Source organism: Apostichopus japonicus, chromosome 18 (assembly GCF_037975245.1).
Source record: "Apostichopus japonicus isolate 1M-3 chromosome 18, ASM3797524v1, whole genome shotgun sequence".
Lineage (NCBI taxonomy): Eukaryota > Metazoa > Echinodermata > Holothuroidea > Aspidochirotida > Stichopodidae > Apostichopus > Apostichopus japonicus.
In genome coordinates this window covers 5,764,237-5,781,655 of record NC_092578.1, presented here as the reverse complement: position 1 = coordinate 5,781,655, position 17,419 = coordinate 5,764,237, and the positions used below count along the sequence as shown (strand labels likewise).

The following is a 17,419-nucleotide window of genomic DNA, read 5'->3' as shown; positions in this document are numbered from 1 at the left end:
CTCTTTCACAAGATAACTTTCATACCAGATGCATTTCAGACATGGGCTTTCGTAAGGCAGATAATCCTTCCAAATCAGGTTCTTTCAGGGAGGACTAGCTGCAAAATTGCTGAAACATCATCAGCCATGCTAGCATTTAATTGAATGTTTTAGATAGACCTTTAATCAAGGGTTTCAGTTTTACCACTAAAATATATTATTAGATAGAAAACCTTGAAGAGAAAACATTACATTGTTTGAATAACCAGCTGCAGGATTGTTGAAATATCGGTAAAACTAGCATTTGATGTTGAGAGATATTAAGTGTTACCAACAAATACAGAATAAGTCAGAAGATCCTGAAGAGTAAAATCGTCAGGTTATTCCAAGGAAAAACTGTAAAATTGCTAAATTATCAGCCACTGCATGTTCTCAACTTGGAAGCAACAAATATGCTAGAAAAGACCAAGAATGGTCATGCTTTTCCACTCCCATTGCTACTACATTATTTATACCTCCTCTCTCACAATTTATACCTTTAATTTAAAATTTTCCAATGCCTGGGTATAAAAGTTGCACAACTGAAATCTTCAAGCAAACAGTATTTTAAAAAACTTTTGTGTTGAAAACAATTTGAGTTAATAAATTTAGTGTTCAAACCTTGTGTAGTAGTGTTGAAGGCTCTAAAAGTTCTCATATAAGGTTTAATATTTAATCAGCAGTTATTTTTACGATGCTAAAGCGAAAACAATTGTGGGAGAAGCCTGCAAGGGCTTATGAATTACAACTTACACATCGGGGTGGCTTCCAATTCAACATTTTAACTCAAACTTGGAATCGTTTTAGAAAGTCATTTCAGATGTGAAAACTTTAGATTGCTTTTGGATGAAAAATCAACCTTACTATGACCCGGCCGGGTATCAAACCCGGAACCTTCCCATTGCTAAGCCTCATTGCTTCAAATGCCACCGCTTTTATCCACTCTGCCACAGCACCGGTACTATGGAAACTGTAAAACCACAGCCCCTATCAATAACTGGACTAGTCCATCAATGTTGACCATTTTGGCAAAGTATTTTCCGGTGTGGTACCAGATCAATCATTCCTTTGCGTTTAATGCATTTAATCACAGTAAAAAAGTTTAGAAACGTGGGATGCTTACGATGAATTTCAGGCAATGTTTGAAGCCTAAGAAATGGGGGATAACATTCCCTGCAATGAGGACTAGATTGCAAACTCCACATTCGTAATGAGGTTCCTGGACAGGTTCGACGTGTTGGTATTCCGTTAAATACTCCAATCCTGTTGATAGATAACATAAATGACAAAAGTTGTCTCTGCGAAAGTACGATCGGTGAAATAGCTAGTACCAATCTATATTTCCACATTCAATACTTGTGTTTTCACTTTACATATCTTTCCTTTCTTGAAATACTAATATTTTATATAAGATTTGAAGGAAGAGAAAAGCCAGCTTGTTACAACCTGTAGGGTCATGTGGGGGGGGGGAGGGAGGTTAGGGGCAGTGCAAGAATGTCACTAGTTGTTTGTAGGCCAGGTTAGATTGGAGTGAGTATGTATCGGAGACGGGTATCAGAGGAATGAAGGAAATTCATTCCTCTCCATTTACATTGTTTCATAATACTTACCAAGAAGTGCAGAAGGGCACTCTTTGATTTGTGGAATCACCGGCGCCTTAAACTTCTGGGAAACGGCTGGCTTGTTTGGTCCTGGAGAAACAACATGGAAATTAAAATAATGGAGATTATCAAATACAGCTACGAGAATAACTGTAGAATATATATATGCATGCCACATATTATCGACTTACAACAGGTTCAATGAGAAACTATTCCAACCACCGCTCCCCCCTCCCCCTATTAATCTTCCACCCTTCTAAACATCCACCCTCTTCTTGTTCCAGCCAGCAGAGTTAATGTCAATATAATATCGAGAAGATTTGTACACATGGTCACCAACCATTGAATCAGTGAAAGTAGAACATTTTTACAATATCAGGCATCCAAATTCACATTTTATCTCATGTACATATTGGGCTTCATAATTCGTTGAAGAATAAAATAATTCATTGAAGAAGAAAAGATAGAAAAAACGTTTCCCCTCTATGAGAGCACCTTCACATCTCTACTTGTAATAAATTTGACATAATATATAAAAGGAATATTTGTTAAAAAAGCTAGTAAACACTACTATTGTCTAGACACTGTTCAGCTTAATAGAGGAAAGTCCCGATGTTGGACTACAGTGAAAAGCAAACAGACGAGTAAGGTTCTCCATCTGTGATGGTCGAATGGACCTGCATAAAGTTGTATGCAAATTAACACTGTCCTATCAAAGTCCCCCCCCCCCCCAAAAGTCTCATCCCGACCCCCCAAAATACGAAGATACAAGAATCTCACCCAGGCGATGACATATCAAAGAAATGAGCAATGTTCTACAAACTTGAATTTATAGGGCAAAAACCATTGGTTTTCTGATTTAAGGTGGTAGCATTACTTGCTTTGACAGGAGTTTTGACCAAAAATGACTACTTTGCTTATGTTATAAATGGGTACTTCTGCATTCGATTCCAAATCCCCTCCCCTCTCCCCACCATTCCCCTTCCACCCCTAGTCCCCACCCCCTCTTACATGTAGCTGTTTGCAGATTCACCTCATTGACCGGTGCAAGGCTCTGTGCTGTCACCACAAAAGTATTAACTTGCGGTGAGAACAGCTTCTACCCTGAAGTCTTATAACATTTAAACCGAAACCAGTCTCAGTTTTGATGTATCTTCTAAGAAAGTATTCCAAGGCTAGGCTCTACACCAGCATTAAAAATCAGTTGACTGACCCATCCCTACATGCAAAAATTGGTGTTATCTGTAGCAAAGATGTCACAATCCATACACATAACACATCATTTATTCACTTAACTCACCTTAACTCCCTCAAGAATCTTAAAGGGTTTACAAGTGAAGCAAAAAGAACTATTGCCTAAGGTCACCAAAATATAGTCAAGAAATTCCTGATCTCAGTTTATACTACCCTGGAACCTTGTGAACACATAATGCAAATATAGATACTCCCACAAACTAATAAAAAAATATGCTAAAATCATTGTTTAACTCTTGAAACTTTGGTCAATTCTTAGTATACCTAGCAATTTGTGTGTCACTGCATAGGTAGAGCCTCCAGAATAGGTAGGCCCAAAGTTAAGAAGATCAAAGATAAAATGTTGGTGCTAGTACGGGTAAATAGACCTGTATATCCCACTACAACATGAAGATAGTTGGGCTTAAGGTCTACAAACGGTGCCTTTGGACGAAAACGTGACGTGTCAAAGACCGAGTGAAAGAACCGAGCAAACTACAACACCATGCCAGAGTGATTTTGCTCTGAATATCGTCATTCATTAGGACGGAGAATGTCGCCATGACGATATTCTGACTGGTGAAGTACTAGCAGCCACACTTGGTTCTAAAGTTGTCTCAGTTGATGCTGCACGAATGCAAATAAGCATCGTTCAACACTGTGTACAATATGACTATACGATAAAAAAAATAAAAAATATGTGTTCACACCACATGCGATAAATTTATGCGATAAATGCATTGTCGACAAATATATTGTTACAGAGCTGAAATGATTTCAACTGATTTTTATCGCATCGTAATGCATGTAGTATGACTGGCCTTGTATAATTACACGCTATGAACATTTCATGATCCAAGGGTGTTGTATCATGTTATATCCCCATAGTTGTGAATATGGCTTAGTCCATCTTTTTTCTCTCATGAAACGATCCAAAAAGAATGGTGTCAAGCATATAAACAAAAATAAAGTGACTTTTAACCACTCTGTTACATAATGACACAGATGAATACATCTCACAAACTGAAAATGACAAATTTTGCCAACTTTCTTGCATATGAGTTTGATACAACACACTATTGGACGAATGTATGCAGACCCAGCTCTAGGTTCAACTGAAAGTGAAAAAAAAACCCAGTGCGATCAACAAGTGGGTCGGTGCACACTAACACTACTGTGTAACCAGTTCATTGAATAGAAGAATACAGTTCGGCACATTTCATGTATATATTAACCCTTTCATTCAGATAAACAGAAACTACTTGGACTTTCTGTCCTAGAAGACCACATGATCTACTCTTGTAGTCTATAAATAGAGTGACTTAGGCCCCCTGCACATCACCCCTCCTCCAACCCCACCCCCTTAAATGACTATACTACTAGATGTCCCTCATTGCCATTAATAGTTTAAAATTGTTGGAAGTATTCAATCGAATTTACATGCCCACCCCCCCCCCCCCTCCAGCCACCACACAGTTCTTCTCACTATTTTGCATTTAAGCACTCACTTTCTATGTTCTTAATTCTATATAATTTTAATTTTTCATGCACACTATATATTTTATTGCGAGCATATATTTTAACTATTTAGGGACATAATAAAGTTGAAATCAGACCAAATTCAAATCTTTCAAAGGACTGATTCAAAGCGGAGAATATTAAAAATTCAAATCTTTTGCAGAATGTTTGCACTGTGCTTCGAAATATTCCGCATACCTCGTTTGATTTGGTAAAATATACGACAAAATGCCATGATATCAAATGCTACCCAACAGTTTTGTCGGAATGGAAAAATTGAGCCCTTTTCATTTTCCTTCACAACACACCTTGACACGTCTCTAAACATAGAATGGAAAGAGGAAATACTTTGATGTTTTCCAGTCCCTTAGAAAGAAAAAAGATAACTTTGTTACCTTTTTGTCCTTGTTTCTTAATGGTCAAGCCAAAGTGAAACAAGAAGCTGATTGCAATAGTGCTTTGCGTGTCCATCACAATGAACAGTGAGATACGGCGATGTTCAGAACCAATAGTCAATGTTTGCATTTCGACATTTTTACTTTAAAGGTGAAGCCAAAAAAAAACGCCAACCGTCGTCACCTTTGCCTTTATCTGATACAGATGCCAATGATGAACAACCGACTCCCCAAACAATCAAAGAAAAAAGAAAAAAAAGAAAGATTTTTCTTGGATGTTTCAGGGAGCCGTTCATCACCGACATCTCTATGATAAATAAGGTGAATATGTCGGTTGGTTTTAGTTCTCCTTCAGAAATATATGTATCTTTTTTATTCAAAGTTTCACTTTAAAGATGTAATGTCGAAAGAACACTGAGCTACTTGGTTACTCACCCCGTTTCCCAAGTTTTTCAAGTTTCTATTGAGGGAAGAAGAAACAAAATTTTGAGGTAATAGTCAATTGCTTCACATAGAATCTTCACTCGTCACAAATCTTGCAACTTCATATCTCGCTATTAAAGGAGCTCATTATGGTATTAAAGAACTGGAAGCCCCCCCCCCTACTCCCCACACCCTCCCTCAAGGATACAACCGGTAGAATAACCATATAACATTTTCAAAAAATGTCAGGCTTGACAATTTCGTTAAGGTCAAACAAAAAACACCTTTAAAACTGTGTGTAAGGTATTTTTCTTCATATGAAACTAGGTCTATTACAATTTCGGTTTGATAGAAAAAGTCTTTAATTGCCATAGCTCCTTTAAATCCGATATGAACACACAATATGCAACTGTGATTGCATGCTGTAGTACCTATGGATGGTTCCATCTGAGAATGGACCAATATGCATTCATTTTGAAACAAATAACATTTTGTTTGGTGCCATACTAATTATTTGTTAATGTAGAAGTTTCTTCAAGGCAGCTTGAAAGCATTGAATATATATATATATATATATATATATATATATATATATATAATGGTAAGTTAGAAGGAACAGCAATCATGTTGCTTTGAATGTTTTGTAATATCCATATAGAAACCAATCACAATTGTTTTCATATGGTCAAGAACAAAATAACAATTACGTATATTGTTATGATTCAACATGTGCATATTATTAAACAAAGTATTGTTTAGATTGCTGACGTGAAACTGCATATATATATATTTATATATGCATATATATGTATGAATAAACAAATGACAAGTAACTTCCTTATTATCAAAGAGAAAGACAACATAAAAATGTTGTCATTTTTTAAGTGAAACAATATGCATATATATAATGTGTACAAAACAAAAGGGTTGTTTTCTTGGTTGCATACATCTTGTAGAAACAGAGAACAATAATTACCTTTTGTATCACAGTGGAAACAACCAAAAATTGCATTTTTCATTGCTGAGGTCGATATGCATATACTTGTATAAACCAAAAAAAAAATGATTTTGTTATTTTCAAAGTGTATTTATTACGCCTATTCCTGTAGAGAAAATACCAAAAAATTTTCTCTTGTGTTAGAGTCAGGGATGTAAGTGCAGCCCAAAAAAAAAACCGGAAAAAATATTCGGAGATCCCAGGTGAATGCCGTCCTAACACATCCTACTCCTAGCTCTGACTACTTACACACTATCGTTATGTTAGGCTAGCTCAGAAGTATTAGCGCTAACACATCTTACCCCTAGTTCTTACTACTTACACACTATCGTTATGTTAGGCTAGCTCAAAGTTACGAATACGTCGCAGCGAACTACGGAATAAAAAACAGTCTCACATTCGAATGCGATCACAAATATCGACTTTCATTTGCGTATCCCGTAGATTTCCGCCGCTCACAAATATCACAAGCGTTAATTCCAAAACTTATGTCGAGCACCAGCAGTTACGAAGATATTAATTAGCAGTCCAATCAACATGAATTAGGCAAGGTTTTTCAACGACAGAAATGAGCTATAGCGATTTGAAGTTCGCACGTACGCAACGATATTCACATGGCACAATGTTGTACAGTGCAATGCGATGATGCGAAACTGGAAATGGTATTTTGAGTGATCGATGAGTGAAAATTGAAGTTAGCTTGCTACAACGGGCCAGGCATTTTTGCCGCGTTGTGTCTTTGATATTCGAACAAATTTGTGGAACTTTATTGGAATTTAAAAAAAAACGGATTTCCGTAAAAATACGGAAGACTTATTGGAATTAAAAAAAAAACCGGATTTCCGTAAAAATCCGGAAGACTTACATCCCTGTAGAGTGCAATATATGCATATTTACTTGAACAGACACTAAATTGATTTTTTAGATTTATGAAGTGAAATATGCATATTCATGCAAAGAATAATCATTTTCTTTGTTGGTTAGGTACAATATGCACATTAACTTGGAAACAAGTAGCAATTGTGATGAATTGTATTCCACTGATGTTGAATGCATTCCAATCTTCAGATCAGAAGGATTGTCTGACCTTGGACCATCTAATGGTTATTACCAAGACTGTACAATATATGCATATTGATGTCATGAATATTCATGACATGAATATTCATGCATGAGTATTTATGAAGCAATTGAATCATTTGCGAATCACTAAGTTGCATCATGCACATTAAGTATAGAAATAAATCACAATTGTATTGGAATTTATTCCACTATCACACGCAATCAGTTGACTTGTTAATGAATGATCAAATCTATGTAAATCAAGGATGAGTCCATGTCATCGTATTTTTGGATCATATGGGATTTGTCTGATCAAGTATCATCTATCAACTCTTAGTTGAAAAAAAAATATCATATATATTACTTTCTCATGCATCATTTGTCCACATGTATGGAAAAATGAGAAAAAAAAACATGAATAGACCATACAGAAAATATATATGGAAATTCCATGTAGTGATACACATTCGTCCATACATATATATTATAACAAAGACACGAATAGGCAATAATTGTGCGTATGGGTATGCATGTGGAAAATCATGGATGATTCTGTCCATGTATGAAATAGTCATGGAAAGACATTCTTTTCCCAAACAAAATAGCAAATCATTTAAAGTTCTTATGATGTGGACCATATATATATGTGAAAGTGATGGAAAGATGGTGATTTGTGAAAACACATGGACATATAAAAGCAGAGTTTTGAATTGTACATGGATAAAATCATGGCGATACATTAAAGGAAATGTGTAATTGCTCGTGTTATGTGGCAAAGTCATGGGCAACCGATTGAACTGTCAGAGGTATAAAGCTGTATGAGTTGTGTGATTGAGTTGTCCATACATATGGAAGGTTGATGGAGAGATGATTTGCCCATATATGGAAAGGTCCCATCGAATGTCAATATGTATGGAAAATGAATGGACAGAAATATGGTTTGATCGTAAATATTGGACTACATTACATCTGGAAAACGTGGGAGAGATTTATACAAATCTGGTTATAAATGTATGGAAATATTGTGGTAAAATTGTCCATATCAATGAATAGTTGATGAAGAGACTAGACTTGCACATATATATGGACAATTCATGAAATAGTTGAATGAGTTCTCCATACAATGACAAATCAAGCAGAGATGTTTGAGTTTGTCAATAAATTTTGGGCAGATCACATAAATGACATTTGATACTGATTTGAAGTGTCATAGATATTAAGAGACAGCACAAAAAAACAAAAACAAAATTGGGAGTTGCAAAACAGTATTGGATGTTTCAATTTCCCAAAAGTTAACTCACGAATTGATGTTGTTTGCTCTGATAATGGAACTCCAGCTGTTCTGAACTATTTGTAGACACATTGCAAAGCTGTGAAAAGTCAAGGTAGAAAAAACAACAAAACAAAAGCAACATTACTACCATAGCTGAAGTTTGAATGGACCAGAGCAGGGGTTCCCTAACTGGGATGCATGAACCCCCAGGGGGTGCGTGAGTCCATCCCAGGGAGTTCGTGAGAGGTTTCTGAAAGTCAAAACTAGAGTCCTTTTTGTTGAACTAAAATCTGATATATCATATAATTTAGTAATGTACAAAACCCGTACCTATCGACAAACTCTTTTCGTGTTCCATATGCATATGTTGCCATAGTAGTACCGTGCATGTGATAAATAACTGAATTATGAAACAGACACAAGCCACATGACTTTGGTGAAGTTGGTGTATGCATGACAGTACAATAATACACTATGAACTTGATCTTTTACGAAGCATTGTTATGCGTATTATAGTATCATAATGACTCAGATCGTGTCTCGAAAAGTTGGGGGTCCGTGGACAACTCTGACATCCACAGGCGGTTCGTGTGGGAATAAAGTTAGGGAAAGCCTGGACTAGAGGCTACAGAAATATTTAACGCATTGTGCCTTTTGCATTGTGTTTAAGCAAATTTGACATCTGCAACTACAAAACATTACAGACCAAAAGGGGACAAAAACCCAACCATTAAATTTATATTACATGACAGAGATCTTTGTGGAGAACAACTGCCCCCCAAACAGCTAATAAAAAATCTTGCTCCATTTGGGAGATATCCTAGTTTAAAAGTCATTTCTGGAAGCTGTCATTTTGTAAATCTGTGATGTCATAATGCCACGAGGATCTGAAGGGCTTTTACTTTCTCTTTGTTTTCCATTTCATAAGTTTTAAGTTAGAATATGTTAACAGTGTTGATCAACAATGAAATCAATACCATCATTAGGTCATGCAACTAGCTTCAATATTTTAGCTTCACCATTTGCGAATCCCATCTCTGTTACAGACAAACAAAAATGGCCAAAACAATAAAGAAAACTGTAAAACTTTTTTGAAGCACAAGTGGCTCAATATGCCATATTTTGACTTGATCAAGTCTTCCACCTAGAATGTGAAGAACATCAAATCTGTGGTACCTCCAAAATAGAAAGCCAAGGAATGACACGTTATAATAATAATGATAATAATAATGATGACGACGATAGTAATAAATAATAATAATATTGAGGATTTATAAAGCACAGACTTTTCCACCGATAACGTCGCTCAAGGCCGATCACAATATTACTCTGGTCAACATTAACCTGTCAAACATAGTGTCAATCCCTTCACATGGCAGCAGCTAAAATGCCCCCAACAAACAATTTATCTCACAGGTCCCCATTTATTCACCTGGGTGAATAGAGGCAATAGAGATAAAGTGCCTTGCCCAAGGACAACTGGCCAGGACTCGAACCTGCAAGCCCACTGCCTTAACCACAATGCTCTCACAACATTCACCTGCTATAACTGAAGATCTTGAATCCAAAGATCATATCCATCCAACATCCTAACATTGAAAGACATTATTACAGCAGACAATGTAAAAGTATCATTGCAAATTTCATACATATCAATTTTTACCAAGGTAAACTCTATAACACCAACCACCCCCCCTCTCCATCCCTCATTATGTTACTATTAAATTCTTGTATTGGTGACATACCTGACAGAACCATAACCCAACTGCTTGGCCCTCTGCAACCAAGGCATTGATGAAAAAGGAAGAAAGAATGAAACAAGTTTAGAGAAATGATCTTTTCACACTTTGTGTAAAGCAGCTTCCTACCAAGATTCCAATACAAAGCCTAAAAACGGTACATCGTTTCTTGAAGGGCAGATGCTATTAAGCAATTTATTATAGTGGCAACAAACTTGTTAATGTAATAGGTAAATTTTCCACCTTTGATACTTGGGGGGGGTGTGGGAAAGGGGGGTTGTGTGGGAGGACCAGGCAGGGAACTTGTAGGGCACTACTGCAATCCTTCATCAGTGTATTTTGAATGAGTACAGCCTTCCTACAAAACTGATAATTGTACCACATCCCTATATATTATCCAACATCTTTTTACTTTTTAAATGTAAATATCATGGCTGAATTTTTTGTTGTTGACAATATTTGTTCAATATTTTTGAGAGAAATTAGAAATTAAATCCTACCATCTTGCTGCTTCTTTTCCACATTCTGATGAAAAAAGAGAGAAAATATAAAAGAAAAGAAAACTAGCAATAATAATGTGTATTAATACCATGTTTCTTCAGTGAATTACCCATTTGTTTACAATACAAACAACAAACGTACACTGCTGCATTTTTCTAAATCACCTTTTGGCATCTGATTTTAACATGATAACATTCCATGCTACTGGATATTCTCAGTCCATGCTTTATCCCATGTTATTTGTTACAAATATGTACAAATTTACGAAAAGTATCTGACTAAACTTTATCCATGTGGTCAATACTGATATGAGAAAGTGTGTGTATGGGAAAAACAATTGCATGATTAAACAGTTCTTCAACCCCCCTTCATTAATTTGTTCAATCGGTGACAAATATGTTGGAGGCTGACTAATACAACAACCTGCAATAAAACTTTAAAGGGAATGCTTGCTAGCTTTGGTAAAATCATGCCCAAAATTAGTTGACGTTTAAAGTCACAATAAATTTTATTTCTTTCAAAAAAATGTACTCGAAATAAATATGGAAAATGGGATTCACTAAATCATTGGATGTATCCTTGAAGCTATCAAGCCACATATTGAAATCAAGTAACTCACTAAAACCTACAAAAGAGAAATGAGAGCAAAATTATACCTGTCAGTTGCCTAGGTAACTAAACTTCAAAGGGAAGACTGATTGAAGATAGCAGGAGAAAATAGAGGGGAAAAATTAAGCTTTTGACTATAAATTGAATTCAAGCCTCCCCACGCAGTTCCTTACTGAACTACTGCATCCTGAGCTCACTAGTTTCAATCCAATCTTGCTGAAATCCATTTTTGTTCTTTCAAAATGGTAACTATACATAAAATGGTATGTACAAATGTGGCACAGGCTTGTGCGAGACACTACTAGTAGCACAGGTGCAATAGGAATCATGGAATGGATAATTGTCTGAAAGAGGGAGTAGCCTACGGGGGGGGGGGACCCCTTCACATTGATGAGTCCCTCTGAAAACATCATAAGTGTGACCCAACGACCCCTTACCAGTCTGTGCTTCTGTCCTTGCATATGTTCGGCCATATTCTCAGGTCCTGTGGTACTTAAATTACACACCTATCGTGAAAAACAGAAGAGAAAGCAAACATGCTTCAAATAATAAAAACCATTTTGTAACCTTTGAACTGTTAATTAATTAAAAAAGTTGAAGAGTTTCCAACTCCAGACATACCTGAAACTCATAATGAAACGAAGAGTAAGGAGAGGGTGGTGGGTAATTTTGTTCCGCTCAAAGATCTATGTTTAATATGTCATATAGTTGATAAAGATTTAGGTGATGGCACGATACTACAGTGATAGAAATCTATTCAATCCCCCTTAACATGGTAACTGCTAACAATTGATAATGATTACTATCATTGAAAGACTAAATATCATCACCGGTTTTAAACATTAAATGAACAGCTCTAAAAACCATACTGCTTTAACAACAAAAATTTGGCCAATTAAACCCCCATCTCAACCCTAGCCTAGAAAAGCAAGCACACAAACTTCACAGCTTACCGAACAATACCAATAATTTGGGTCGTTTGCTTCGGAAGATACACCTCCTTGACTGCCAACTGCCTGGCTTCTGTCATCTTTGATCTTTCCTCCCCGGTTTGGTCCACCACCTCTTCCAAAGCCACTTCCTCTACCACTTTCAACACCTCTCTTTGTCCAGCCTCCTCGATTGGATCCACCCCCTCTGCCAGTAACCCCTCCTCTGCCAGTACCCCCTCCTCTGCCAGTACCCCCTCCTCTGCCAGTAACCCCTCCTCTGCCAGTACCTCCTCCTCTGTTGGTACCTCCTCCTCTGTTGGTACCCCTTCCTCTGTTGGTACCCCTTCCTCTGAAGGTTCCTCTTTCCAGACCGGATCCATACCCTCGGTTAGCACCACGCCCTCGGTTAGCACCACGCCCTCCGTTAGCACCAATCCCAGTTCCATTGGCACTGCTTTCACTGTAAAATCCACCTCTGAATCCATCATAGCTGCTACCACCTCCAAAACTTTCTCTTCCTCTGCTCCAAAGACCATCTCCTATGCTCATGTCATCTAAAATTAAATATATTTAAAAAAAAAAGAAGATGCATAAAGGAAAACCGATTAGACTTGTGCCATGTTAGTCGAATCAGTTGTACGTACATCCAGGGAACAATTTACTGTAGCTGTTTTAATGTCTGTTAAATTTGTCTCTTAATAAAACACAATGGTTCTTGTGTATAAAAAAAAAAAAAAAAAAATTAACTGTTATATATACTCAGGGATGTAAGTGCAGCCCCAAAAAAAAACCGGAAAAATATTCGGAGACCCCAGGTGAATGCCGTCCTAACACATCCTACTCCTAGCTCTGACTACTTACACACTATCGTTACTGTATGTTAGGCTAGCTTAGAAGTATTAGCGCTAACACATCCTACCCCTAGTTCTTACTACTTACACACTATCGTTATGTTAGGCTAGCTCAAAGTCACGAATACGTCGCAGCGAACTACGGAATAAAAAAACAGTCTCACATTCGAATGCGATCACAAATATCGACTTTCATATGCGTATCCCATAGATTTCCGCCGCTCACAAATATCACAAGCGTTAATTCAAAAACTTATGTCGAGAACCAGCAGTTACGAAAATATTAATTAGCAGTCCAATCAACATGAATTAGGCAAGGTTTTTCAACGACAGAAATGAGCTATAGCGATTTGAAGTTCGCACGTACGCAACGATATTCACATGGCACAATGTTGTACAGTGCAATGCGATGATGCGAAACTGGAAGTGGTACTTTGAGTGATCGATGAGTGAAAATTGAAGTTAGCTTGCTGCAACGGGCCAGGCATTTTTGCCGCGTTGTGTCTTTGATATTCGAACAATTTTGTGGAACTTTATTGGAATTTAAAAAAAAACGGATTTCCGTAAAAATACGGAAGACTTATTGGAATTAAAAAAAAAACCGGATTTCCGTAAAAATACGGAAGACTTACATCCCTGTATACTGTCTTTTCTGGCAATTTATTATACAGTAAGATTGCAATTCTCCAGGAGATGACGACCCCCTTAAGTTCCTCACCAAATGATCCTTAATTTGGGGGCAAGTAATAATTCTGGGGTAGATTAAATCCTCATCATTTCATTTCTCGCAAAATTTTTGCCTCGTAGCATTGATTAGGACATGTAACAATGAGGAAAAAATTGTCAAACTATTTCCAAAGAAATTTGACTAATCAAACTAATGACCTACTGTACATTGTATATAAGTTTAAGTATGGAACAGAATATGTGACAAGAAGAAGAAGAAAAATGAAAGAAAAAATCCCCTCAAAAAGTTGCATTCTGCCTGACACTCTAGATGTCTTTCCTGGAAATTTGTACAAGTAGATATGCTTGTTTGTCAGTTTTAATCAAGCAATAATGTTCTTAGTAAGAACATCTTCCTTTTGTCATTATGTTTCAATATAGAAGTAACCGTTTGAAATTTATTGAAATATGCGCATGTACACTTACTAGATAATTGCACCACTAATGCCGTCTACCAACTATTGCAATGACTTTTGTCATGGCAACAACAACAACAACCTGGTTTCTATCTTCTTTTCTTCCCACCCCCCCCATGATGATCTAAGCTATAAATTCAAATGCCCTATATTTCCCCTAAGTATTAAAACAGTGGTCTGTGTGTACATTCATATGAAAGGACACAAACACTGCCAAACTTGACACTATGGTGAAGTACAGAATACTTTGTTATCCAAACTTTCTTACTGACTGGACAGCCTCCAGACCATTTAATGTGTCCAGATAAATCTCCATAGTTTTTCTATACGAGCGATATCAGAGTCACATATCAGGCCTAGCATTTTCACTCCTCTTTCCAACATGTATTTTTTTTACTGACATAGGAAGAAGAGCTCCATAGTAATAAATTACTAAATTGTGACAAAATTATCTTCATTATTGTACCATTTTTTGTTTATTATTGATTCATTGTCAATTAAGATTCAAGTTTATCCAGACAGCATTTAAAGCAACCGTGGCTGTTGATTATTACCTTTCCAATTATCATTCCCAGCAGTTCCATCATGTAGTTTCGGATAGCTTGGTCTGTCGCTGTAATTGTAATTCTGACTTTCAGGTTCATTCCTGGAAGGTAACAGGGGACGATCCCTTACTTCTGAATATTGTCTGGCTAAACGCTCTCGAAAGTACGGGTCAAACATTTTCTAGAGGATACCAAAAAGGGAAAAAGACAAGATAAGGTAAGCATAAAATATTCTGGGAAAATAGAAACAGCAAACATATATGATACAGTATTTTGATGGTTTCCAACAAATGTGGCTCTCTGTGTAACAGTGTGATGCTATTAGGACTTGATCCACATGACACGATTACAGTAGCGCAATAGTCACGGGTCTCACAGCATGGCGTCAGAAATATCATCATAGAAACTAGTTAACAGTGCGACACAGTTGCAAGCGATATTGGCACCCACAGGGGAGGGAAAATATAAAGCCATGAATGGGTACCTTGTGTTATTGCACGACTAAAATGGTAACAGGAAAAATCTGTTGCAAAATACATTAGTGACGTCACTGACGTATTAAGCAAAGTATGTAGCACACTCTGATTATTGAACTCAGAAAGATAGGTTACTCCTGCCATAAATTGAAATTTATGTGTTAGCATGAAAATGAGAGACATTTTCAGGGCTTCTGTCACATTGCCAATTTGTAATGCTGAACTTGTATTAGGGAACATGAAAAATATTGAGCCAGCTGGTAAGTTTATGTCAAGTAATCATTTCAGTTGTTGAAAAAAAGCCTTAAGTCTCTTCTGTTAAGAAAGTGGAAAGCTATGTCTGAGTTGTGAATCTGCTAAATTTTGAACCAACTGTGCAATGCTGATGCACAGAGTAATTATACTGACACAAGAGTACAGTAAGCACTTTTGGCTGGATGTGGCAATGGAAACTTTGCATTGATGGCTTTGAAAGTACTTGTGATCCTAGTTTAGGGTATCTCTACTCTTCCTTACTAACTTAACATACTACTCCTGAGGGTTGCAGCTGTGCAGATGTTGCATAGTTAGGTTGTTGCTTATTCGATTGTCTGGTTAATATGTATTAATATGTTAATGAATGTCTGTTGTGATGCTAAGTCATACCAGTCTGCCTCAGCGGAGGCTACAGGCAGGCTACATTCAGTTGAGTGCAGACAGCCAGTGTGTGTAGTCATCTATGTGTTTATTTCTGTCCGTCCCTCTAGGTCTCTACAATGGATAATTACGAAACTTTGCAACATGACAGAGGTTCTCTAAATTTTCAGGCTCAATAGGCCTAATACAACTTAAAACTTAAAGATGTTTCAGCCTGGTTCCTGTTCCTTTTCAGTTCTTATGACTTGCACTGAACTATTCGAATGATATATATTTATACAATAGCCTATTTAATTCTTATAGTAGCCAACCAGCCAACTAGTAGCATGGTGGGCTCATAATTGACGCACTTAAGGATTTGATCAACGATATCTATCAAGGAAAAATCCAAATCACTCGACTGTATGTGTTTTTCATATGTGTAGTTCCTCAGAAATGTTATGATCTCAAAATATTTAAGGTTCTGTGCTTATGCACCGTACAATTGAGCAGAATTTGACCACAAAATGTCTGCCGTGTCAAGTTCTTTCATACCCCTAAATTGACACATTCGTTGTAGAACTAACTGTAGTGTAGGCCTTAGTATACATCTATTGACTTTAGATGCTGTTTGCTATGCTCTGAGTCTCTAAGCTCAGACTGGTCAGGTTCCAGAGAGCAGTGTTATCATATTGAGGTAATGTTGGTTATTTTTAGGAAGTAAGATTTCCAAATGACCAAAAAATGTGCAAAACTGGTGGGAGGGTGTTCATAGCTTAAAAAATACCACAATTTGGTCAGCAAATAGCTGAAATGGATTCAAACTCATGAAATATGTCATTCTGCTTGACTGCAAAAAGTTTAGGTGGCCTGCTGTATCGTTGCTAGTAATAATTGAAGGTGCGTCAATTACGGGGGTGCGTCAATTATGAAGCCTTTACTATACTAGGCAGGTAAAGTGGCCAGTGGTCCAGCATTAGGCTAAATAAATGAATGTACATAGGCCTACACTGGAGTCAAGTAAGTACTTTTGCGAGTAGACCATACATTGAAATACCGAGGTATAGTACAGTCAATCAACGTACCTGACGCATGTGGCCTGAACTGCAGGTAATTGTGTTTATGTATTCATGAGCTAATTAGACCAGGTCTCCTATACTAGCCTAGCCTCGTGCGATGTGTATTGTAGCGTTAGGAATTATGGTTAGGCTACTGCTCCTAGCCTGATTAACAAATATCATGTAAATTGGTGCAAACTTGGTCAGCAATTATCGTCAATAACAACATAGTTCTGCATTTGGATTCTTCTAAAGGCACATTATGGAGATCATAACATCAGTACATTACCACTGACTGAATCAGATGCCCAGGTCTGTTCACAACGTAACCCGAAGACGCTTGAGAGTACACACTGGTCTTAAAAAGTAAGAGGCGCCAAATGAGCAAAAATCATTGTTGACCGTCAATAAATTGTGCTTAGTATGTGAAT

At 37.0% G+C, this 17,419-nt stretch overlaps 1 protein-coding gene across 4 annotated transcripts in view; it reads right to left on the bottom strand.

The window, feature by feature from the left end:
- The window catches only part of LOC139958396 (uncharacterized), a 24,838-nt gene extending 7,419 nt beyond the window's left edge, over positions 1-17,419 (bottom strand). The window contains exons 1-10 of one of the 4 annotated variants that reach the window (XM_071955450.1): positions 17,278-17,419; positions 14,849-15,020; positions 12,323-12,855; positions 11,807-11,875; positions 10,760-10,784; positions 10,266-10,297; positions 8,549-8,617; positions 5,201-5,225; positions 1,629-1,709; positions 1,142-1,281 (exon numbers count right to left, since the gene is read on the bottom strand). In XM_071955450.1, coding sequence (XP_071811551.1) covers positions 1,142-1,281; positions 1,629-1,709; positions 5,201-5,225; positions 8,549-8,617; positions 10,266-10,297; positions 10,760-10,784; positions 11,807-11,875; positions 12,323-12,855; positions 14,849-15,017 — 1,143 coding nt within the window. In that variant the 5' untranslated portion in view covers positions 15,018-15,020; positions 17,278-17,419. Of the gene's footprint in view, positions 1-1,141; positions 1,282-1,628; positions 1,710-5,200; positions 5,226-8,548; positions 8,618-10,265; positions 10,298-10,759; positions 10,785-11,806; positions 11,876-12,322; positions 12,856-14,848; positions 15,021-17,015; positions 17,167-17,187; positions 17,233-17,277 lie in introns of those variants that run through there. The other 3 variants (XM_071955451.1, XM_071955448.1, XM_071955449.1) reach the window with 3 other exon arrangements.